This window comes from Condylura cristata, unplaced genomic scaffold (genome assembly GCF_000260355.1).
Source record: "Condylura cristata isolate star-nosed mole 26May11 unplaced genomic scaffold, ConCri1.0 scaffold00018, whole genome shotgun sequence".
Classification (NCBI taxonomy): Eukaryota; Metazoa; Chordata; class Mammalia; order Eulipotyphla; family Talpidae; genus Condylura; species Condylura cristata.
In genome coordinates this window covers 36,664,389-36,692,017 of record NW_004567119.1, presented here as the reverse complement: position 1 = coordinate 36,692,017, position 27,629 = coordinate 36,664,389, and the positions used below count along the sequence as shown (strand labels likewise).

At 31.3% G+C, this 27,629-nt stretch overlaps 1 protein-coding gene across 2 annotated transcripts in view; it reads right to left on the bottom strand.

The window, feature by feature from the left end:
* The window catches only part of DENND1B (DENN/MADD domain containing 1B), a 212,554-nt gene that overhangs the window by 115,217 nt on the left and 69,708 nt on the right, over nt 1–27,629 (bottom strand). Inside the window, exons 2-8 of one of the 2 annotated variants that reach the window (XM_012726735.1) lie at nt 21,686–21,735; nt 19,691–19,810; nt 12,149–12,218; nt 7,538–7,618; nt 4,563–4,622; nt 3,410–3,463; nt 1,621–1,731 (exon numbers count right to left, since the gene is read on the bottom strand). In XM_012726735.1, the coding sequence (XP_012582189.1) occupies nt 1,621–1,731; nt 3,410–3,463; nt 4,563–4,622; nt 7,538–7,618; nt 12,149–12,218; nt 19,691–19,810; nt 21,686–21,735 (546 nt within the window). The remainder of the gene's footprint in view (nt 1–1,620; nt 1,732–3,409; nt 3,464–4,562; nt 4,623–7,537; nt 7,619–12,148; nt 12,219–19,690; nt 19,811–21,685; nt 21,736–27,629) is intronic. The other variant, XM_012726736.1, reaches the window with a different exon arrangement.

The window sequence follows — 27,629 nt, the reverse complement described above, 5'->3', positions numbered from 1 at the left end:
GTAGCTCTATAGTGTTAAGATTTTTGTTTGCTTATTACTGAATCCTAGTGCCTAGTATATTGTAGGCACATAATAAATGCCTGTTCTATGAATTAGTCTTGATGAGAATTTACTTCTTAGGCTTCCTACGTGTTTGTGGAATCTTTTAATCTTCAGGACAATATCCATATAGAAAGTCTTTTAAATCTTGAAAAGAGACATGTCTGGGAAATTATGAGGAGTAAGAGAGAGGAGGAAGAAGAACTGCTTACTTCAGCAGTAAGTTAAAAATAGCATGAGCAAATATTTAAAGATAAAAAATTATTCAATATCAAACTCAATATCACATTAAACTGCAACTAATTGTCTACATCACTGATCAGCACTTAATTATCTAATAGGACTACATCATTTCCCTATACATACAAAGAAGTGAGGAAATACCTATTTTTTATACTTATAAATACCTATAATGTGGTTTTCAATATGCAAAGTAATATATTTTCAATTTGGGGGGGAACATCACAAAGTTAATTTTTGTCCTTATTGGTGGGCTTATTGGGTACAATGGTCCTTAAATTCTAATTCTTAAAACTGTCTTTTCTTCAACTGTGTAACAGAATTAACTAAACTTAGAATCAGGAAATGCAGTTTCATATTACCTGTCTCCAATTAGCTACTTGTCCTTGTGCTGGCCACTTACCTCCCTGAAAATAACTTTCTCATTGTTAAATACTAAATAGATAGTCCAGAAAGATATATATCCTAGGGAAATTATAAAACTTTTTCTTATAGTAGCAAAATTTCATGAACTTATTTATATGTTTCTACAGTAGTAGAACACAAAACTATTTGTTTTTATCAATTAGCTGTAAGTAAAAGGACACAAGTCCATACAACATTAAATGATATTAACTAAATACTTCATACGTTACTTAAAACTAAATTTAAATTTTCAATGTGAAAGCTATTACATTTTTAATGTTTAAAGTAGGAAAAGATTAGGAAATCTAGCAGAATGCTTTTCTTTGACCCAGGAAAAATCTTTTCATTCTCATTGTCTTTATCACAATAATGAAGATAATCCAAAAGCACATTTTAGTGAGCGGCATAAAACCTGTGATTTTTTAAAAATGCTACTTTGACTTTTAAGTTATTATCAGTCTGAAGAGCTCCTCCAAATCAGAACTATTATAGCATCTACTCCCAAACCTCTACTTGGCAACAAAGATGAATCTACCTATTACCAGGTTAGGATAGCAGCTATTATCATGGCCCCTTGATTTCTTTCAAATAGCTCCAATGGAAAAAGTCACAAGTGAATAACAAAGATCTCATAATAGCTCTTAAGAATTCTTTATATGATAGAAGGCACTAAAATGAACTCTGGAGAGTTAAAAAGGAGGATAAAACCATCTCTGATAAGAAAAAAATAATTAACCTGACTTAATGCATCTGAGAAAGCCTTCTATAAATCATACTTTTGTACTTCAAGAGTCAGATTAAAACCATGTATCAAAAAAGTATGTAGATACTGTCTTATGAACACATACAGAACATGTCTAAATTTGCAGAGGTTTGTAGTCTTTTTGTGAAATGCTCAATACATTCTACTTAAAAAGAGAAGTGTGAATTACTCACAGTGCTTAATTTGCTGGAGGTAATAATGACACGCCTCTCATGCAGCATACTGGCATACAGTTGCAACATATTGTTCACATCCACGGCGACAAAATATTCGGTAAGATTTCTCTGTACAAGTGAAAAATAATTGTGTAGGTTATAGTGTTTGGTGATTACAAAGTTAAACATTTTACACATTACCAAAGAAAGTTAAAATTCAAAGGATGCTATTATTAAAAAAATTAGAGTCATCAAAATAATTAGTTTTAATAATATTCTGCTGCCACATAAAACACATCAACATTCTATTGTTATTTGAAATATGTTATTCTAGGAACATGTCTTTTAGAAGCTAATCAATGGATCCATATTTCCCACCCCCCTCAATGAGCACTAGTGAAATAAGCCATATTCCATGGCGCCCCCAATCTAGACCTGTTGAACTGCAACCTTCAGAGCCTTACGACCCTTTTCTGTAAACAAGTAATCCTGGTGATTCTGTATACTCTAAACTTTAAGAAGTGCTGTTCCAGAACATACATTTGCATCCTTTCAGGTTCGCCAACTAGTCAGCAGGCAATAAATATCATTTTCTTATGTGCAAGGTAGACAAAGGAAGAGATGGAATTTTAGGCAGATACTGGGTTCTATCATAAGGTAAACTTCCCTGGTAATGCCCCATGTTATTAGGCCTGCTTTATCGTGTTAGTTAATTTGATTTCTTAAGTTATTTCCATCCACATATAAACAAAATTTCGGATAAACTGCATTACTTTAACATTGACATTCTCTATATTAGTTATTTAAAAAATTTTGTGTTTAAGCACATCAAAAAGCAAGAGTAATTAAGAGGAATTTAATGCAGTCTTTTCTTAAGTTATATCAATTTATCTATACTAAAACACCACTGACAGTCTTGGTTTTAATTAGAAAATTTACAACTGTCTCCTTGGACTTCATTCATTCATAACTCATGCACATTGGAAAACCAGTCAGTCCTTTTGAAAACACTTTTGGAAGAACTGTAGACTTCTAAAGAAATTAATAAGCATCCTTGGAAATAATTTTTCCTATTGATGTTTCTTTCATTTGATTGAGGATTCTTATTGACTCAAGGAAGCTGAAAAATATTACGTAAGGGGTATTTCCTTTTCACACAGTATGAAACTTCATGTGTGTCACTTCCACTCACCTGTATAAATTTCTCTATAGGATGTTAATTTGTAGTAATTCTTAAAACACAGAAACAATCTCTAATACAACTACAATAAGACCTAAGTGGGATGCAAAATTTAGTAATTAGTATAAGTTATTGTGTATTCCTGAAATTGCACAAAGTATGCATCACGTATAATCAAGTAGAAGAAATCTAAGATTTCTTAAAAAAAAAAAAAGCTAAGATTTTTGTATAAAAAGTAATATGGTCAGTTCACTCAAATAACTATTTATATGAAAGTATTTCCCTTTACCTGTGCTCATGCTCTACCCACACAAGTCATATCTTGGGAGACCTACTCTACCTAATACAGGGGAGCTCAGTACTTAATTGAATATATAATCTTATAATGAAGTAGTTCAAAGGGTAGAAGTAGTTTTTGTCAAGTAATTTAACATATCTACAACCAGATATGAAAAAAGTAGCAAATAAATGAAGAAAAAGATAACACCATTATTCCTAATTTTATCTTCATTTATTTCTCATAAAAAGTCAAGTTATGTTCAATTAATATAAGAATTTTTAAATAATGAGGTAAAAAACTAAATTTATAACATCAATTCAGTTAAAAACAGAAAACAAAAAACTTACACTCTCAGGGATTGTTGGGAGTCCAGTTACATCAGGGGCAATGAAGTAGGAATGCTAATTAACAGAAACAAATCATATAAGAAAAGGAGAATGATAATTTGATAGCATTACATAATGATGGAGATAAAAAAAAAAACTGCATCAATTAAGTCAATAAATACCAAACACCAATGCTAGGATTTGTTAAATCTGAAAGATTTTCTTATGAGATGGCAGGTTTGTATGGCTGTAAGAAACTCTCATAGAAATACTTAAGAGTAAGATAAAAATATTTAATTTTAAAATTGAACAAAACTGAAATGACAATACTGAAAAAATGATCATTAAGACAAAAAAATCATTAACACATACACACATACATACATACACTCCCACCAGTCACTATATTATTTAGAAATCTACACTAAAATGTGATTTTTAAATGTTCAAATCTTCATAAAAGTGTAATTACTTTCCAAAATATGACCTTCATGTATATTGAATATCAATCACCTTTCATAATGTAACAGATGGCAAATATATTTATATAAAAAGCATACTATTTTTCCTTCACACTGCCCATGTTTCCAGATTATACCACCCAAAATCAGAGCACAATTAAATCATCAAAATTGTTTTATTTTCTGTTCATATTAATCTCAATTTTTTTTTAATTCTTAATAACATAAGGACATATTTAATACTTTACTGAAATTGATGATTGGAAAATAATACTATAGAAAATTTATATCCTAATCAATATAGAGCAGATCAACTAGTCAAGAAAAGGCTAGTTAATACAATTATAATGCATAATTTTCCAAGGTAAAGAAACAATATGAGATAAATACAAGGTTTCTTGAGACCTTGTGACAAGAAATGTGAAAGAAATCTCAAACGGTGAATGCACATTACTACTGATAATGTTGAAGATGCATACAATTGGCCTTATTCACTACTTTAATTTGGAGGTATTTTTTTTAACTATACTTTAAACATATATACTTTATCCTTTATAGTATAAACAGAAAATAGACTTCAAATGATCAATTTTCTTAAAAAAAAATTGTCATTTCCCACAGGACTGGAGTGAATCTTCAAGACAGAGAAATAAATAGTTATCTTCCCAATTTAACAGTGATTTTTTAGACGCCAACATCCTCTTTTAACTCACCGGTACTAGGGAAGGCTGATCTTTCAGAGCTTGCTCACTGGCAATAAATATCTCTTGGTTCTTATAATATATGAGAGAAAAAAATGAATATTTTACTTTCATGGGATAAGTTTACACAACAATTTGCTGTGTATCTATAAGAAACCCATGTAGCATAGCATATCATCCACTATAAATATTTGAATAACGTTAACCATGCTTTGAAATGCTGATTTGCTAGTTTTATGTTAGAAATATTTTTTAAATTTCCATATTATTAATCATAAAAGAGTAGCGAATACTCTGTATATTTAATGATTTTAAAATAAGCAGTTATATTAAATAATAATTTTCCAAAAATCTCTAATATTCTAATAGCTGTAATGCCAAGTACTGAAAAACTCATGTGTGGGAATATTTAGGAAAATGTGAAATTGTAAGAAAATCCTAACACTATCTCAAGATAGTGTTTTTCCAATGGAAATTCTGCAAAGTTTTTCTTCCTACTTGTAGAGATACAAAAATTTCCACGATCATCAGTTTTAATTAGATATCATAAAAGTAGAATTTATACTAATAGTTGAAGATAAAAATTCTAATCACAACCTTGCCAATCAAATGACAATGTAGTACTGGACAAACTGCTTTAGTAGTCTACTAAAATCAAATGAAACAGACTTTGTAAAAAGATAAGGCAATGTTTTTACCAACCAGCACATTTAATAATGCATCTTGAGAAAAGCTATTATGAATTACTGATTAATATGATTATTTTAGCTACAAAAACAAACAAAAATCTCCAGATGAATCAATTCACTAACAACTAACATTTGAATTATTTCTCATGACACATGTATAGGTATTTCTAGTTATCCAAATAGCTGTCTCTAAAATCAACTCACTTGATTTCTCAAATGGAGAAAAGGGATCATCAAAAGTGACATTTTTTCCCTAGCATCACACATTTAGTGACTGTGACTTAAATCAAAGTCTTGTAACTAGAGGTATTAAGAAGTCTAGAAATCTGCAAGATTCTTAAATAAAAGCTTAGAGTTTTAATATCCAGTATTTTGATATATATTGGTATTTATTTACTCCTCTAAAAATGACATTAATTTTTATTTATTTTATTTTTTAAAAAAGACTTACTAATGCATACAGAACTGGGGTACAGGCCAGAGGTGCAAGGACAGAGAGAATTCACCACAGATACACTGCTGAGGGGAGCAGCGGGGGTGGTGTCAGGAGAGGTCTGCCATGCCATGTGGATCAGCTCCCTGGCCGGGGATTGACTTGTGCTGTAGTGGCTGCAATAGCTTTGTAAGTGCTGCACTTTAACCCACTGCACCACCAAGGAGGGCCCCATATTCAAATTTAAAGAGAACATACCATTTATTTCTCCATTATACTCTATTTTCTTACTATCCACATTTCTTTATTTATTCAACAGTAATTAATTAATTCACAAGATGAAGATATGAGGCACAGCGGTCATAGGGGAAATATAATACGTTCAACTACTATGAGACTATGTTTCACAAAGTTAGGAATAGAGTTAGTTCTGGAGTAAAGATGAATAGTCTACAAAGAGAACTTACTAAAAAAGGGAAGGTATGCATTGAAGAAGATAAATGAGAAAAAATGTGCCTAAGTATGTAATATGAATGTCACCTATATTTATTGCGGTGACCATTTAAAGTATTTCCATATATCAAAACATTATGCTGTATACCTAAACTAATACAGTGTTATATATCAATAATTTCTCAATTTTAAAAATACATAAACAGAAAAAGAAGTTACTAGAGAATTAATTGAGGAAACAACAGTGAGACCAAACCTGAAATGTTACATGGGGGCTAAGAAAGTGGGTGGTCCGAAAGCCTTGCCAAGAGTTTAGACAAATTTGATAGAAAAATGGGGAGCTTAAAAAGTGTATTTCATAGAAAAAACTATCAAGTTTGAAGAAATTTAATCTGAAAATTTTATACAGATAGGGCTGAGAGTAGAGAGCCAAGATTAAGAACGATACTAAGTGCTAGGCTTCTAAAATTAGGGGGCTGACAACAGAAACAAAGAATGGAATAAGGTAAAAAAATACTATTATTGTGAAATTAAGATGAAAATATGGGCAAGAAGAAAGTTATTACCAAAGAAAGAAAAGAAAGAGAACAATTATTTTGCTAAGCAAGCAAAAGACCTATTCATACTATTACATACTTCAAATTTTTCTTTCAATTATTCTTGCATCATTACATACTTTCTTCCTTATTTGGTACAGAGCTTTACTATTATTTTAGAATGAACCAAAATCAGTATAAATAAATTTAGACATTATTTTCAGCATGCCAAAAGAGTGAAAATTATCAATGAAACATTCACTCTGTGAATATTAAATTGAATATTTACAACCGCTCTCAAACGGTCTTGTGGTTTGACATAGAATGAACAAACCATTTAAAGTTTCAATTGTATAAGCATGCTGTATTGACAAAATTTAATCATATTTCTAGTGTTTAATGATTATACTAGAAAATACAGTAAAACTTGGGGAAAGGAGGAGTTTTTATTCAGAATTTTTATCATAAAATTAATTACATTCTAGATGTCATTTTCAGTTCTTAATGTATAATGTGTTTACTTCATGAAGGGTATTTTATATATGTATGGAGGTTATTTATATATATGTAGACATCACTATTACTTACAGATTTCACCCAAAAAACAAACTTTCTCAAACAAAATATCCTCACAAATTCAGTTACATTTTGTGTATAATAAAAAAAAAACTTATGATTTAATGTCTACTAAGCTCACATATAACATACCATGTTATGATAGTTAACATATGTCAAAAAGGGCTTAATAACATCATCTCTTCACATAAGCAGCAACACTGAACTTTTACTAAGTAGAGGTGACTTAATTTCTGGAAGGTGCATATGTTCCCAAAGGAGAAATTACTATGAATAAAAATTCAATTACTAATTACTTACCACAGTCAAATTGACAGGTGTGTTTGCCTTTGGTACTGGGTGGTTATAAAGTGACTTGAGAGTTTCATTCAAATCATTCTCCTAGAGTTTAAAGAAAAGTACCTTTTTAAAATAAAATATTTATAAACAAGTACAATTAAACAAATTTTATATAACTGCTTTCAATAAGAATGCTGAATTCAGGTTCCTGAAATGAAAACATTCAAATGTAACAAATGTGGGAAAGATATTAAAATCTCTTTACCCAGAAGAAAATAACAATATTGTCTATTTACAGTAAGTATGCTTTTGGCAAAACTAACTTAAAATATACTGATTCTACTTCTAGAAGGATATCACTTAAATCATTAAATCCAAGAAAAACAATTGATGATTGAGTAAAGTAGCAATACAATTTTATATGAGAAGACAGAATGCCTTCATGCTTATTTTAACTCTGAAACCTAAATTTTGAAAGGTTATTACACTAACATGCAATGTTGAAGTTAAATATATCTTTTCTAAATAGCTACCACTGGTCAATGCATACTCAAAATAAATGCACCTAAATAAAATACATAAAATGATTATATTATAGGATTTGTATAATAACTTATATAACAATGTTGTGCATACTAACTTCAAATTACACCTGAAATTCAGTAATAACTATATAAAAATAGACTTTTATATGGCTACTTTTATTTTCTCTTGAAATGTTATGCTGGGAAAATAAAAAAACAGGTAGTTGTTAAAGCAAGTAATAATTACCTAAGTGATCTGAATATGACACATATGACATCACAATTTCTCTTATAACCTGAGCACAAAAACTTTATTATTCAAATCTCTATAAATGGATGCAAAAAGAGTTCATTCAAAATATGTATTTGAAGTTCTCTCTAAAAGGAACCAAAAAAAAAACTAAAAAAATTACCTCTTGATCACTTAAACAATAATATATAGCATTTAACAATAAACAATAATATATAGCATATAATATACAGAATTTTCTGAATGATACTGATATCCTGCCTATACAAAATTTCTAAGGTTACTAAATTTTTATTTTAAAGCCTAGCTTTACATTTATTTCATAGTGTATATAGTAAGGATAACCTGAATCATAAAATCTAAGTATCTAAATAAATGGTAGCATTAGGTTAAAAAGTCACAATTATAGACTCACTCCTATTTAGTTAAAACTGTGAACACATCTTTCTCCAATTAGAAACACAAATGTAGTTTGCCTTATTCTTTGAAAGTCATATGTACAAGGCCTTCTTCATATGATTTTCTTTCATTGTATTCCCGTAGTGCTGAAAGTCCCACAGAGAATATGACATATAATAGGTTACGTAAGTATTAATTTATCACTGAATTGTCTAAAAGTAAACTTATTCAGGTTTTGGATAACTAACACAATTTATGTTGTCTCCACATGTTTATTCATAAAACAATGAAGAAGAAATTATCATGAGATAAAATTCAGATTTTGATAATTTACTGAAAATAAAACTTTTATTTCCAGTTATTTTCTTAGGAAAATGAAAGACTGAGAAACTTCAACATTTTTGGTTATGGGTAAAGTGTAAAAATGGCCAAGAGGTTAAGTGTAAAATTTGCAATAAAAACTCAAAATACTATGTGCTTATGATGATAATTTGCTTTGATTCAGCTAAATTTCTCTAGAATATTGAAACTTTGTGAAATATAGTAAAGAAATCACAAGATATTAAAAAGCATAAGCAAAGCCTGATCAACATGAAAATCTAGGGTATAAACAGCAGCATTCGGGCCCTCCCTGGTGGCGCAGCGGGTTAGGGCACAGCACTGAGAATCTAAAACCGCTTCCGCATGAGTTCGATTCCCGCCTGCCCTGGAGGTGACCACATGGCGTGGCAGACCTCTCCTGACCCGCCCGCTGCTCCCCTCAGCAGTGTACTTCGTCGATCTGCCTGTTCTGTTCCCCACTCTGTCTCTGGTGAAGCCTCTCGCCGCCCCTGAGCTTCTGGCCTGTACCCCAGTTCTGTATGTACAAATAAATAAATCTTTAAACAGCAGCATTCTATTTTAACATCTACAATTTTGTCTTTGATTTTCTGTAAAGCATTAACTTACAAAATCTTGTAAAAGCAGAATTTCTAAAAAATAATTTCTTCAAATATGACATATAAATCTAATAAGCAAACATTAGAATTTATTAATCAGATTTTAACTAATTTAACAATGTTTTCAATCAATGATTATTTGTTATATGATTAAAAAAAGGAACTGTGTCACAACTTTTATATCAGTTATAGAAACAGAATTACAATTTAGTGTAAATAAATATTTTGGAAACCCAGAATCATCACTTAACTCAAACTAGGGAGTCAAAAAAGAAACAGAATTACAATTTAGTGTAAATAAATATTTTGGAAACCCAGAAGCATCACTTAACTCAACTAGGGAGTCAAAAAAGAAGTAGAATAACATTTGTGCTAAATTTAGTTTTGCTTTTGAAAATATTTACATTGACTCATAAAAGATTAGTGTTTACCAATAAAAAGAAATCTACAATCTGGAAAGACAGCTTTGTGGTGTTATGTTCTAGAAAGTTCAAGTGACTTGAAAAAATTGAATAGTAAACTCTATGTAGGAGTGTAAGAGGAAATTAGTCAAAATATCAGAGTCCAGAACAAGAAGGTTCTGGTACATAAGACTGTACTCAAGTTTATATTGCATTCTAAGAAAAAGAGGAGATACAGAGAGTGAGATGGAGTAATCAGGTTCAGAAAGATAAATCTTGAAGATCAGAATCTGAGTGCCTTTACAGCTAACTATGTAAAAGGAAAGCCCATAAAAAAATTTCCAGATAGACAAAAAGACTAATTATACCACCTAGGAACACCAAACTTTTAGGTATAGATGAATGGGAAAATGAAAAAACAATCTAAAAGAAAAAATATAAAGACAGATTTAGTGTCAAATGAGAATTTAAATATAACCAGGAAATGGAAAATATACTCTGAACTTTATAACTAGAAAGCAACAATAATTGATCATGAAATATTTTATTTACTTGAATTAAATTGTATCAAACAGCATAGTTAATATCTCAGGTATATTAGTATTTGTTAAAATATCAATCATTAAAGTAATTTTTTTAAATGATCATCCCAGAAGTTTATAAATTCAAAAGAAAATTTTCATTTTTGCTTTGCTTTTACTTTTTTTTTTTTAAAGATTTATTTATTCATATGGACCTGGGGTACAGGCTAGAGATGTGGAGGTGAGAGAATTCACCAGAGACAGAGAGGGGAGCAGAACAGGCAGAGCGACGAGGTACACTGCTGAGGGGAGCAGCGGGCAGGCCAGGAGAGAGGTCTGTCTGCCATGTGGAGCTCCTCCCGGGCAGGCGGGAATCGAACTCATGCGAAAGTGGCTTTAGCTTCTTAGTGCTGTGCTTTAACCCGCTGCGCCACCAGGGAGGGCCCTGCTTTTACTTTAAAGAAAGAAGCGTACAATGTAGATGTAATAGCTAAAACTATATGAGACTCAGAAGAAAACAGGGATAGGCTTTATGAAACTGGATTTTGAAATTATTTCTTGAAATTAGACCAGAAGTAAAATTAACAAAAGAAAACATTTTAATTTAAAAATTAAACCACCTATATACATAAATGGACACTACCAAGAGAGTAAAAAGACAATCCATGGGATGGCAGAAAATATTTGCAAATTATACATCTGATAAAGAATTTACATCTGAATATATAAAGAACTCCTGATAAGGAACAAATTGCTATTACAAAAGGAAAAGGACAAGAATAGATATTTCTCCAAAAAAGAAAAACAAATAAACCATAAGCACATAAGAAGATGCTCACTATCACTAATCATTAAGGGACAGGTAAATCTAAAATTACCACAGCCATATACCACTTCAACCCATCTGGATAATCATTATAAAATGAAACAAAACAGAAACAGAAAATAAGTGTTAAAAGGACATTGGAAAATTGGAATCCTATGCATTGCTAGTGGAAATGTAAAAATGATACTGCCACTAGGGAAAAATGTATGGTAGTTTCTCAAACAATTAAAGAGAGAATTACCATATTGCTCATCAATTCTGCTTCTAGGTTTACATTCAAGGGAAGAAAATGCAGAAACTCAAGCAGATAGCTATATACCCATTTTCATAGTGCCAATGTTCACAATAGCCAAAAGATAAAAGCAACCCAGTGATCATCTATTAATGAACTGATGGACAAATGTGCTATAAGATACAATGGAATGTTTAAGTCTTAGAAAGGAAGTTCTAGAAATGCCACAACATTGATAAACCATGGAAATGTACTTAGAGAAATACAGAAACATAATAATTATATGCTTCCACTTAGTTGAGGTACATCAATTTTATACAGACAGAAAGTAAACTGGCTCTTGCCAGGGACTTGTGAGAGAGGAAATGAAAGTATGATTTAATGGGTACACAATTTCAATTGGAAAAATAAAAATGTTTTAGAGATCATGCTGTGGTAGTTGCACACAATGTAAATACAATAATATCACTATAATAAAAGATGGCTAAAATATATACATTATAATAGGGAAAAACTAGAGGGTGGAGGGAACATAGCTTACCAGTTCCTTAGCCAAGTAATCTGCCAGAGTATTTAGAAGCTTGTAATATACTTCAAACCATGGCAGGTAACTGTAAAAATAATAATAATAATAATAACTTAAGAAATATATTTATGTGTGTACATATACTTATATACACAAACACATTTGGGATCAAGGAACAAGAAAAACAGTAAATTTATATTATTACAGTTTTTGCTAGAGACAGAATGAAAATATACCCATGTTCTCTGTAAAGTAACGTGAAATTGTATATATTATTGTTCATTTTCATAAAATAACTACAATGCAGAAGCTATTATGAAGATTATTAATTATGCACACTTATATGTCGACAATATCTAAAATCACCTAATCCTTTTGCATGGTAAGCAACAAAATTACTCATAAGAAAAGAATTATCACTGTACAACAAGATATAATGAAACAAAAGCTAATATTAAAAATCTTCAATAACAAAACTACAATTATATATTTTAAAATGTTACTGAAATTATATAATTATATAATTATGTACTGAAGTCTTCAAAAAATGATGTTCACGTAGGATGTTCACTTTCAAAGTAAATTATCAAAAGAGGAAAGAGAAAGTCAACATTAAAAGAGACAGCTACAAAAATAGTTTTTAGGTGTCAAAAACAAAATTTTAAATTGATTTTGACTGATAAAAATTTAATTGCTAAAAGCAAAACAGTGAAAATCAACTATATAAAATAAAATCTACAGTACTTAAAACTAAGGATCTTAGTATAATTAAAATGTATTCAATGTTTCTATTGTTCATGCATATATGTGTTCATATAGAAGATAAATCACAGCAAAGTAGTATAGTATAGTATCAATTACAAATCTCATTTTACTTTCAATTAATCGCAACAGGTTATTTTTAAAGATAAAATAATGTGATAGTCTTACTATACAATGGGATGCTGACAAAGACACAAGATACATAAAACGGATGTCATAATATATTAAAACACCAATACAGATTACAAGACCAGCATTCTATCTATATTTTCTCATATGGTGCCTAGTTTAATAGTGACTATTGATGACGCTTTTTTTTGAATCAGCAGCATCCTAAAATCATAATAGAAAAACTACTTGATAAACTAGTTATCTTTACTATACCTTATTATATTTTAATCATAAGAAGACTCATAATTGTCTTGCCTACTATCCAACCAACATTATTCTCTATAATAACTTGTTTATGAAAGACAGTGGGACAAACTCATTTCTCAGTACTGTCTTATACACCATTGTATTATATACAAGGCACTCTTTATAAAGCTATACTAGTTCTTAGTGAAATCCATCTTTTAAAAATGCATATCTTTCATGCTTTTTAGTAAAAATATCGTATGTCAAAGTGGAACTAGAACTCTCAATGAAATCAGGGCATTTTCTGTGGCAAGTAGAGAGTAGCAAATAGACTATAACGTGCAAACTAGCTACTTGCAGACACTATGTAACCTATGAATATACTTTACTCAACACACCACTGTCGTAATCTAACTGAATAAGTTAACTCTAAATATGAAATAGTTCACTTAAAAACCAGAGTTTCTGGGCCCTCCCTGGCCACGCAGCAGGTTAAAGCATAATACTAAAAAGCTAAAGCCACTTCCACATGAGTTGATCCCCGCTGGCCCCGGAGGAGATCCACATGGCACGGCAGACCTCTCCTGACCTGCTGGCTGCTCCCCTCAGCATTGTACTTGGACGATCTGCCTGTTCTGCTCCCCACTCTGTCTCTGATCAATCCTCTCATCCCCCACTGCACCTCTGGCCTGTAGCCCAGTTCTGTATGCACAAATAAATAAATCTTAAAAAACAAAACAAAACAAAACAGAATTTCTTACTCCCTTAAAGAACACAAGGACTAACAATACTGGTCACACATATTTTCACTTCGCAACAAATACTTCGAGCTTTGTAATGGCTTCTGTTATTTAGAAGTGGCATGTACTTTTTGAACATACCCACCTACACCTTCCTATCATCAGACACCTACCCTGCTTACCTAATTTGAGTATTCTACCAGGGGTTGGTAGGTAACTGAATTTATGACTCCTGATACAGAGCAACAATTCTATAGGGTGCCCTGCTCACTTTTTTATATGACAAGAAAATGGCCCAGAGTACACAAAGTAGTTAATATTCAAGTTTAACTTTTCAAACAAGATTGAAGTGGAAACTTCAAAGACAAAATCCATAGCAAAATGAAAATTAATTACAAATTACAGAAGTTTACCTTATCAAGGTAAGAATTATTCTTCTCATGTTTTTATTTCTGTGATTTCTAAATATAACTTTCAAACAACATATATCAAAACAACTTTTAAATAATGCATTAGGACTTAAACTGGTTAATTACCACCGTTAAAATATATTTTCATCAAATTTACAGTCCCCCAGTCAAAATCTATACTTTTACAACTAACCACAAAGATAGTAGAAAAGTTTTAAAATGCACTCAACATCTATAATGGCTGAGTAAGACATTTTGCTTGAGATCTATAAAACTGAACATCTGAACAGCTTTTTTAACAACAACAAAAAAATAAGCCATTGCCTTGTAAACATTTGCAAGTATGAAATAAACACTAGGAATAATTATTTTGAAACAAAAGGCGGAAAATTCTTCGAGCTGGTTATAATTTATTACCTTAATTTTTTACACAGACATAAGGCAAAAGTAATACATATATATAGCCATTAGTCCATTTTGTGGCAGTAAGAAGGCTTCCCCCACACTTGTGCTTCCACTATAGAGCTGATAAAATTTTTACATTCAAAAGTCAAAGGTTAAATAAAGGAAAGGAAATGTTTTTTGTCAAATGGTCAGGTAACCACTAACGGTCTAAGTGATCAGCAGGAACCTAACATATAGTAATCAAATAAAACTAAGGAAACTGCCTTTCCGTAGAAAAACGTCTAATGTCTAGAGGCTGTTTTTTCTGTCTGGGAAATTGACACAAAATGTGTAAAATTGAAACATTCTGCTTCTGAGGGATATGACCAAAGGAAGAGTGTGAAAGTTTCAAATTTGGCATGAGTTAAAGGGGGTGAGAGGTGGGGAAGAACTACAAACGTCCTAAACATCAATCTATCTTCCTTATTAGAGTATTTCATTTTGAACCATTGGCGACAATTTTATAGTTGTAAATTATGCTAATCAAATTAGGGGGGAAGGGACTTCTGCTAGCATATGAGATCAATTCTCTATACAAACAATAATGATACTCAAATTAGTAATAACGTAGTATATTTTTTAAATCTTGTGAAACAATGATAGAAAATCATATAAAGAACTGAAGCATGTAATTGGCTGGAAACAGAAAAATTAAATATCAACCTTTATTAAAATAAAATGAATTTAAATATTTCTTCTAGAAAGTTAAATAAAAAGAAATCAAAAAAATATAATTCCAAATTATGCAACAGCATAAATCCAGGAGGACCTAATTTAATGCCTGTTTTTTTTACAGATTTGCATACAAATTTCCCAGCATACTACTAGAAGGTAATAAACTACTTTCAAGTCTTATAATAGCATGAATCAAGAATATAGCAAAGTAGCTTTAAAAACATTATATGCAGGCCCTCCCTGGTGGCGCAGCGGGTTAAAACACAGCACTAAAAAGCTTACGCCACTTCCGCATGAGTTCAATCCCGCCTGCCGAGGAGGAGATCCACATGGCGTGGCAGACCTCTCCTGACCTGCCCGCTGCTCCCCTCAGCAGTGTACTTCGTAGATCTGCCTGTTCTGCTCCCCACTCTGTCTCTGGTGAATGTCTCACCCTCCGCATCTCTGGCCTGTACCCCAGTTCTGTATGAATACATAAATCTTTAAAAAAAAAAAAAGCATTATATGCAAAATTTTTATTTCAGAATTCTAAGGAAAAGTAGTTTTATTAGTATCATATATAAGTCACTTAGAGTACTTGTGTTATAGTAAACAAATTATGTTACCATTTGTTTATTAGTGATACTGTTTTCATATCTAAACTAACAGACTCACTATTTCACAAATTCAGTAGCAGCTATTTCCTACTTTCCTAATAAAAATTTACTACCAATTAGTATTTAATTTTATTTTGTATTAAAAAATCTTATACTTAAATGTATTTCATTTTCATTATGACTAGTTTTAAAAGACATAAAGCATTTTAAACTTTTCAGTATCAACAAAAACCTTTGAGTATATTTTATTAGTGTAATTTAGATTAAGACACAAATTTAAACAATAGAAGTGTTGAGGATATTTTAAATCATTTGTACTGAGAATGAACCCTGGAATAATTAACCTAGTATCATGTCACAAAAAAAAAAAAAAAAAACATGTAGCAGGGTACTATAAAAATGCACTTTTTTCCCTAAGCCTTCCTTTTATGTTACTATTAAAAAAAACTTTCTCCACAGCTTAAGAACACAATAAATTATTTTGTAATTGCTTTTTTTTTTAATTATTGAAGTAACGAGTTCACACTGTATATGATTTAGGGGTATAGGTTCACATCTCTTCATATATGTTATCATGCCATACCCACCTTCAAAAATCCCATAATCTTCTTCAGTAGAATGGATCTCTTCCCCACTTTGTTCCCTACAATCCACCCTCTCCTTCTAGTAGATTCAGTTCTGCAGTCCAATTCTAGAAATTGTTTTGTCTGCAGCTCTATTTTCTTCAATTCCATTAAATTTATTCCTAATTATTTCTTTTTGATGTGACCATACAGGAATAAGTATGTCTGTGTTATTGATCATTTCTATTCTTGTTCACTGTTTGCATAAAGGAATTCAACTGAATTTTGCACACTGATTTTGTAGACTACCACTTCACTGTATTGATGTATTTTTTCTGTACCTTTTAGAAATCTTTAGGTTTCTCTGTTTATTATCATGTTGTCCGCAAATAGTAATAACATTACTATGTTCTTCCCAAGCAGTATTTCTTTTATATATTTCTCTTGCCATATGGCTCCAGCTAGTACTTCCAACACTATGATGAATAGCAGTGTTGAAAGTGGACATCCTTGCCTTGTACCCAATCTAAGAGGAAAAGTTCCATATTTTACAACAATAACAACAATAAATATAATTTTAGCTGTCATATACCATCATTATTATGTTGAATATGCTCCTTCTACTCCCACTAAAGAGAGTTTTTATCATAAATGGATATTTAGTCTTATATTTTCTCTCCATCTACCAACACAATATTCTTTTCTTTTGCTGATGTGATGAGTGGCAATGATTGCTCAAGAAATGTTAAACCATCCTTGTACCCCTGGAATCAATTATTCTTGGTTACTCGCACTATCCTTTTAATGTATTGCTGAAATGATTTTACTGGGGATTTCTGCATCTATGTTTATCACAGATAAACTGCACTGATGTGCAGTTTTCTTCTTTTATCGTGTTCTTATATGCTTTTGGTATCAGAGAAATGTTGGTCTCATATTAATGTGCTGGCATTCCTAATTTAAACAAATATTCTGAAGAATGTTTATTCTACAAGCATGTTTACAGGGGTTGTTCTGTATGTTTATTATTTGCTAATTATTAATAGATTCTAAATATAAACATTTTAAAACCTCAAAATAAAGAAGAAAGTTCATACTACAGGAATTTTGCAGGTAGTGGAAAAAGCTGTAAATTTATATTCAAATATTATAGAAAAAATGAAGCTAACAATATAAGAAAATTAAGAAAGAGAACTTGTATGCATAGAGGTTGGAGAGGAGACAAAGATAAGCATGTTAACAATTATGAATCTAGGTGATGTATATGTAAGAGTTCATTGTATTATTCCTGAAACTTTACATAAATTTGGTATTATTAATGAACAGATTTCAAAATTCACTAAGAAAAGCTGGAAATCACATTCCATTCTGGTCTTTCTGTTAGGGGAACTCTTCTTCGGAGAGTATGTACTGTTATGCTCCTTTTTAAATGTAGCTTTTGAACTTTCATATGAAATAAAGTGATTAAAGGAGCTCTCCCCATACATGGTCACATACTCAGCCTACTTCAAACCAACTGACTTCAAGTGAGAAGAATTAATGTATAGTGAAAAGGCTCAAAATATCCTGGCAAAAATTTTAAATACAATTGTTATTGATATAAAAAATATGCTCACAAGAGAATTGTGGTGACAGAACATGGGTGCTATGTGGGGGGATAATACAGACTGTATCAAAGGGGAGAAATCAAATACTATCCAAAAATTTTAAAAGACAGAAAAATTAAATAAACCATTTTTTAAAATTCTGTTTAAAAAGAATGAAGAGATATACATATTCTATTACTTTCAAAGCATTTAAGCATTTACTCTGAATAAAGATCGAAAAAAAAGGGGGGGGGACTCCCTGGTGGTACAGGAGTTAGTCTCAGCGCTAAGCTTTTGCCAACCACCCAGCTTGATCCCTGGTGAGGGAGCTGACTTACCTGGTGCAGAAGATCCCTCTTGTCTCACCCACTGCTTCCCTCAGCAGTGTATTTCAGTGGATCTGCCTGTTGTGCTCCCTACTCTGTCTCTGGTGAATTCTCTCACCCTCCACACCTCTGGCCTACCCCCCAATTCTTATATGCATAAATAAATAAACAAATCTTATAAAAAAGATTAAAAATATCCAATTGTTACAACTGTTCTGATTAATTGACAAGCTAACTCAAAAAATAATTGAATGTAGCTAAATGACAAATCAACAGAATAGGCAAAATTTGATACTAACACTTTCTTTGTAATATTTAATTACTAAAATAAATATTGTTTCTTTTCCTTCCTATAGACTCTCCTTTGACCAATACCCATATTGTAACATGAAGGATACTATGTGGAATATAGAATGTGATGAGTTATGTCTAATTCATCAGGACATAATAGATGGGGACTAAACTTTACAACCCTTTCTATCTCAACAAGCAGCAATTCAAATCCAAAGTTAACAGAAGAGATACACTCTTACACTAAGTCAAAGCAAATAATGTAAGGAACTGGAGTAGCACAAATGGGATTTCTGACAAAACTAGAAAACTCATGACACAGTAAAAACTTGCTGCTTACTGTAACTATTGGGGAATTCAGGAGCAGTGCTAACAAATATTCCCACTTATCAAAAGGCATTAGAACCGTGAATTTTATGTAAAATTTTTATAAGGTCTTTTTTTTAGTCACCATGTGTCTAAACAAAACAACTCTAAACATTTCTAAACTCTAAATATGTAAATATGCTTAATATGTTATATGTAAAACATATATTTTTGCATGCCTATGTAGCATCTAATTTTCAAAAAACTAAGCCTGTAAAAATCTGACCTAAAAGAGCCAATTATTTCAAGAAAAATTCTGCAACTAAACAAATCTTTAAACCCAAGTGATGCTATATACAGAAAGTAAATAAAATTATTTTTGACATACTTAAAGAAAAAATTATAAGCATTTTTAATTATCCCAAGCACTACGAGGAAAAAAAAAAAAGAGACATAACTAATCTACTACATATCCAAATTGTGTTTACTAAAAATACTCACCTAAGAATGCATAAGCAAATTTTGCCTCCTGATGTGAGTCTACAAAATCCAAATCTCTGCTTGCTTTCAATGTCTGTCAGTACAAAGGTAAAGTGCTGACCAACTTGATTTTGAGAAACTCTAAAATACAGTAATATTGTAAAACATTAGCCTTGTGTGAGAATTTTCTTTAAAAAAAAAAACATTTATATGCAGTAGTTAGTTCCAGTTAATTTTCAAATGCAGAACTATATTACAAAACCAAAATGAGCGTAAAATGCGTAAACTCAAAAAAATTATAACACCTAACAACTGGATAATTCAATATATAGCAATATCTTGCTGGAAATCATAAGGTACTGTACTATACATTTTCATATGCCTAAAGATATTTATAAGATATATCATAAACTCTAGAAATACAATTACTATAAGTTGGATGTGAGGATACATGATGACTAATCCGTGCTAACTCTAATCTCTCGTTTCTTCCAATTGTAAGACTGCTTAGATAGCAAACCATGTTGCTTTAGAATCTAAACATAGCCACCATCAACCGTCTAATTGCTTCTTTTGCTATCTTACCTAATGAAGTACCACCGAAAATATATCAACATTTTTAAGCATTCTCTTCTAGAGCTAACCCTATATTGAGAATAAATTTACAAGTACAAAATATGAATACAATCTCTAAAATCCCACAAATTTCTGCTAGATATATATTATGTATATATCACACTTGCAGTATGTTAATATTATACATCATCAATTTAAATCTTTAATTGAAAATATGTAAATATGTTGCACGCATGTATCTGGCTATAATATTGCCATGATACAACCTTAACTGAACATTTGTATTATTATCCCACAACAAAATACCCATGACACCTAAATCTTGGTGTTGAAATAGGCACAGGTTTAAGTAATAGGAAATATATTGTCTTAGTATAGTGTGCAGAGAACAAATTATTTTCAATTGTCAGGAAATACTACATTTTAAATGTTGAAAAGCTAACAAATACACTTTTAAGGGGACAGTTTAAAAGAAAAAAATTAGCCTTCAAACCACCTCCAGTCCCTAATGTGCCCTCTAGTGCCAACTGTTCACAATACACTTTAGTGATTTTTCTTCCTTTTATTTAGGTGTATATTTTATTCTTTCTACCAATTTGAAAATTACAACTTCAGTAGTCACAGCTGACTTCCCAGAAAAGAAATTAAAAACAAGGGGTATAATTCATCAATAATATAAGTATCAATTATTCCATTATCCGGAAAGTTTTATTTTTAGTATAAAATTTTAGATTTTCACTTATGAAAAATATTTTCCTCAAATAAACTACCTTTTAAACTCCCTATCATACCATAACCTTTTTTAAAGATTGATAATATGGTATGAAAATCACAAAAAAGCAAGAAATGATCTATTATACTCAAAGAGCTATATATTCTATAAAATTTCAACCACATATAGGTAATACTCTATTCATTATTTGTTCAGTAAAATACAAACATGATTTTCAAAACTGCTAAGCGTGTTTCCCTATAATCTTCCATAATATTGTACTATTTCTAGTAAACTATTATTGAGAGAAAACTAGTCATGAATTTTACAATGTTACAGATAGTCTTTTCAAAAAAGGTGAAGTGAAACAGAAATCAGGAGAAAAAGACAGGCAGACATGAACATATGTATATATGTATATACATATATAATCAATTCTAAGATTCTTGAAGACATATTAATATTTCATTTTGCTAGTGTTTACAACAGGTACTTGAAGACCCAAAATAATTTCAAGACATCTCCTAATCATCATAGAGAAAACCACAGATAGAATGATCTAAAAGATTTCTTCATTCCAAATATTATTCACTTTGAACCTCTCACATTTCCCATTAGAGTGCTGCAAAAACACATTTTGTGTTATTTAAAAAAAAAATACATGTAACAATTCTGAAGTACCCACTAAGATGAGTTAAATTTATTTTAAATGACAACTTATACTGTACCTTTCAACATCAAAGGGAAAACAGAACTTTGGCACACTCTGTAGTACTTCCTGAAATTACAAATAAAAATAAACACCTTAGAATATTTTTAATATGCAGTTAAAACTTTCTGTAGCCATATTCTAGGGGGAGAAAGTTTTTTCTTAAGAAAAATAGCACAGGTCCCTCGACTAAAATAATTGATTATTAAAAAGGAATTAAGTTTGTGCTTTGGCAGATTGCACTGACAATGCCATGGAAACCCCAGGAGGGAAAGGCCTGGCCTGAAGGGTATTAACACCCTTCACATCCCCGCTGGGATTCCCTTCAACAAGGCCATATGGATTTTACAAGAAGCACCGCACCATATGGGTAAGCTACGTCTGCTGCTACTTGTACCAAAGACTAGCCACAGGGACTTCTGACAGATCCTGGCTCAAAAATATAAATGTTGTTTCAATTAAAATGCAGGCAGAGAAAAGGGAATGAAGTTGGCAGCACAATGAATTACTGAGAGGTATAACAACTTTACATATCCCATAGTTAGACAGTTAAAAAAAAAAGCTTTCTGCTGCTAAATAAACACATCTATGTTTCACTTTTTGGTAATTCAACAAAACATTACTATGTTTTCCCTCAAATCACACTCAAAGATGATTTGTATATAAAAAACAAATTTTTAAGTTTAAAACAACATATCTTCTATTGTGTACTTTTAATTTAAAAAATGCCTAATATAAATTCAGTGTTTTAACTAAGTGCAGGAAAGTAACCTTATTGATTTTCAAAGTTGCAGTGATTTTATAACCATTATAAAATAAATTATTTTTATAAAATAATTTTGAAAGCTTTTTAAGGTTATACATGTCCATGATTATAACTTATGCAAATAACTGTTGGTCACTGACAAAAAATAAAAAAACTAGAAAAATAACTATTTTGTGTATATGAAAAACATTACCTCTGCTTCTAAAGCAAAAGGTTAAAACTAAAGATACAAGTTCAAAGTCAGAAAATTTTTAAGATATATAAAAAACATTTATAAGAATATTTTATATTAAAAAGAATGAATATCTTATTGCATTAGTAACCCCTCAAAAAAATACCTTATTTCTGTTTACTAATAAAACTTATATCCAAAAAACCCATCAGTATCTGAACACTTAAAATTTACACATACAGTATTGTCTTAGGGTAAAAATCCTCACCTTCTTTTAAAATGTAATCTGTAATAAGATGGCCACTAAAAAATTCAATGCTTATTATCTATGGAAGTTTTATAAGCCTTAAATCACTAATGCAAAAAGAAAAACCACCATGTAAAAAACCAATCTTATGTCTTTAGGGCAAGGTAATTAGGTTTGCCTGTGAACATTTACCTTTGAAAGTATGACATTGATTTCGTATTTTAAAAAAGCTAAATAATTTACCACTAACAACATTTTCCTTACATAATTAAAAAGGGCTACTAAATTTGAAATAATTTAAGTGACTTAAGTCAGTTCATTACAAATGAGAAATTCACTTTACCACTGCTAATCCTCATCTTGTATTGCATAAAGTGAAGCCAGTTACCATACCTACTACACATATGAAGACTATTTATACATTCCCCCTCCAAAATTGTCATGAATTCTGTCACAATAAAAATACCATTCAAAATTCATTGTCTGTCTTCTAATTTACCCAAATTTGTAACATAGTTTCTATCAATTTTAAGCTCAAATTGAGAAGAATGCTTCCAAGTTAGTTGTTCAATCTTTCACACCCTCCCCCTCCCTTCTTCCAAAAGCAACACACATGCACACACTTCTGCAAAACAGCCTCAGCTCGCTTCCCAACTGGCAGAAGCATCCCTCAGGGGACAAGTCTTTAAACCTCCGCACTCTTTAAAATTCAACCAGCCAGCAGGTCTATAGACTAGTGTATAAACAGTATAGACAAAAAAATCCTCTCTCAGCTTATGTCAGTGACAAAGCAGCTCAGCAGTTGACTGTTTCTCCCCTGACAGTATAAGCTGGGTTTACACAGATCAATAGCTGGAAGTCCTACCTAGCTCCAAGGGCTCAGTTTTCTTCCTTAATTACAGGTGCTATTCAAACCGAAGTTAAAAAAGAATAGAATTGGAAGAAGAAATAAGACACAGGCAAATCGAGTTTTGGTATCCTTTCAGCAGTAATGCTAATTTAAAATTGTACTTTTATATTTATTGTCACTGTTCATAAAATTGGTTTTACTACCATATGCTGTTTCTCCACTACACACACGCACACCACCACATACACACAGACACATACAATTATAGGTTAGTATTAACAGATTGTGTGAAAGGTTTTAGATAATGCTTGTCAGAGGTGTTTTCCCTTTTCCTACAGACTTCTGAATTTAAGAAATACCTAATTTACCAAATCAAGAAAAGTTATTTGAGTTTTCCAAGTCTGCTTAATTCTCTAAAATATTTTATTTTTGTACAGAAAGGATACAATGACTAGCATCTGTCAAATATTAATAACAAATATCAAAAAGGGTGAAATCGAATATAAAATTATAAACAGCAAAGTACAAGGAACAGTGTTGCATGGAGCTGTATAAGCCCTAAAAACAATACAATTACTGGAAGTAAGGACTGATGAAAATTTACACCTTATTTTATTATTCTATATCCTTTCTCTATACTAGAGGACATTATAATCAAACTGATCTACTAAGTGAGAAGAGCGCTAAATGCTAGTATTAGAATGGTATACTAACTCACTAGCAAACAAGGTTCCCTTTAACATTATAAATTCATCAAATAAAAAGACAAGCATTTAAGAATTTACTTTTTAAAACAAGTTGTAATCTGTAAAGTTTACCTCCAAATTAAAGGCCAATAACAATAGAGGTCTTGAATTTCTCTAAGAAAATCTGTCATTTTTTATGTCAGTAATTTTTTTTTTTTAATTCTCAAGTGCTTTTTCCCTATCCTACAACGAAATACTGATTTCATCTGAGGTTCCAGAACTTTTTCTTTCTCAGTAAGGTACATCTACCTAGGCAATCTCATCTGCATCTATGGCTGTAGCTACAACTACTAACTCTGGCATTCAGAGAAATAGTTCAGATATTGTCTGTGGACTCAGAATTATACTTTAAAATTAGATTCTAGTACCAATTTTGGAATGTACAAAACTGCAGCCATTCTTTTTGTTATAGTCTTACCCTAGAATGGCAGTACCATCTGTTCCGTTACCCAAATCAAAAACATAGTCATTATTCACACCCCTCCTTTTTCCTGACCCCCTTATATTAATCAATCATTTATCCCACATCCAGTTAAGTTAATTTTGTAACTCTCTTACTTCAGACATTCTTAGAGTGAGGGCAGAAAGGATTAGAATGAAGACAAAACGATGTAAGAATCACTTGGGAAGGAGTTTTAAAAACTATTGATTGCCTATATTATAGATATATAAGGTTTTGGTTCTTTAACATAGTTTGAAAAGCATCTGTAATTAAGGAATACGGTCAACTATATCAAAAGGGGTGCTTCCCTCACTGCAAGAAAAGACAAGGTAAACTTGTTCTGTACTCATTAATTCAACTTCCTCCTCAAGGACTTAGACGTTTTTTGTACTTCTGCTTTCTTGAGTGTGTTAATTTTGTCCTCAGCTACTTCTACTCACAATGACAAAATGAGCTACCAGGGTTCAGCACATCATATGAAGACAGCAATGTTCAGTGCAAGAAGCATTTTTTTCTGTTACTGTCCTTTCCAAGAAAACTTTCCTAGAAGGCTTGCTTACTTTCCCATCATATCTACTTAGCCAGTGATCACAATCACTCTTAGTCACTGGCAAGAGAAATGGCTGCCTATTCTTAACCAGCTTTCAATCAGTCAAAGGAAAAGTCAAAATTCAATATACATTCATATATCCATGATATATGTAAGTACAAAGAAGCTTAAATTAATATTGTATTTTCTTTCTTATAATTCCCTCACAAATATTTTTATGTTGTAAGTATAAAATTTATCCTAAAGTTCTCAAGGATAATATTGTAGCAAGTAATTTTTTTTTTTTTTTAGTTCAAGCACACATTTACTCTTTTATGGAAGTATTCTGGAGTTTCTTTTTTCTTTCTTTTTTTTATTATAATAGCTTATTTTTACATCCTTTTGTGACTTTTTCCATCTCAGTTGTAATCCCTGTGGACTTTCCATTACCAATTCACCCATGTGCAATCACCACAGTCCCATGCACTACCCCCTTGCCCCCCCATTTTTGATCTATTTCCCACTCCACCCCTGTAAAATGTCTCTGGTATATAGTTGTTCATTATTGTTATTTTCCACCCCTGGTCCTTTATGCTCCTGCTTTGAGTGAAACCACCAGTATTTTTCCTTTTCTTTCTGGCATATTTCACTAAGCGTGATCCCTTCCAGCTCCATCCATGTTGCTGCAGATCTTTTTAATCCAGTCATATACTTTTGGGCATTTGGATTGATTCCATGTCTTTCCTATTGTAAACAAAGCAGCAATAAACATGGGAGTGCAGGTGTCTTTTTGAATCAGTGTTTTTGTGTATTTTGGATAGATACCTAGGAGTGGGATTGCTGGGTCATATGGAAGCTCCATTTTTAGTAGTTTGAGAAACCTCCAAAGAATTTTCCATAGTGGTAGTATTAGTTTGCATTCCCACCAGCAGTGCAGGAGTTTCTTTTTCTCCACATCCTCGCCAACACTTGTTGTTGTTGTTTTAAGATGTGCTAGTTGTTTTAAAATGTGCCATTCTCACCAGTATAAGGTGGTATCTCATTGTGGTTTTAATTTGCATCTCCCTTATTACAAGTGATGCTGAACATATTTTCATATGCTTGTTGGTCGTCTGCATTTCCTCTTTAGAGAAGTGTCTTTTTAGCTCTTCTTCCCATTGTTTATGGGGTTGTTTATTTTATAGCAAGTAAATTTTTAACTATCCACAATTTTAATAATTTAAGTAATATGTTCAATACTTTCAGATCAATTTGAGTAAATGAGCCACTCATCAATTTTTCACAAAGACCATACAATGCTTTAAAAATTACTTAATTTTGAATGTTATCTCAAAAAGTAAATAAGGATTAACTGTTACTCATTCAATCTATTTGAGCTTCACAGGAAGAAGTAATACACTTCACTTTCTCTCAAGGAAAATATGCACCGAGCAACTTTAGTACCTATCAGGGTGCCTAATGCAGTACTTAGAACCTCAAACTCTACATTGAGATGTTCCAGGCCAAAACAACCAGCTCATTTGGTTGGTTCCAAAAAGATACTTTAATTTTTTTAAGGGAAATACAGATCTTATAACAGGGTGATTATGTCAGGATGCATTTTATTAATAGCTAGAATTATATCAATATGGTAAATTATACACATAGCCTCTTTAAACAATGTATTCTCGTTTTTAAACTTAGAGGTTTATATTAAATTTAGAGCCAATAACTGTTAGAATAACCACCCACTATGAGATTTCTGTCTTGGCTTTTATATTCCTGGACTGTTTCAATTGGATACAAATTTCTCTCTCATTCTTCAAATCATTAACTCTGATCAAGTTATTTATCCCTATCAATACTAAAAATGAACTGTTATTGTTGGAAGATTTAGTAATTGCCATGAAACAAACATGTTTTACTATAAAAAAAGAACCTTACCACTGAAATATTAATCTCAGGGAGTTTGGTTCTATGTGTATCTTAGGTGATGAGAACTGTAGTCAACAAGCACTTTAGATTTATCTAATGTCACAAAAAGATCAGATTCAAAGAAAGGTAGAGTGACATCACAAAAAATGTGTATTCTGCAGCTAGATAAGTGGTTTGTTTGGTAAGTAAAAGGCATAATACATTTCCTTCAATAAGATAAAGAAAAGTTTAAAAGGCATGAAAATATATATATGCAAATGAGTTTCCAAAGTTTTTTGTCAAAAATTATTTTGCAAA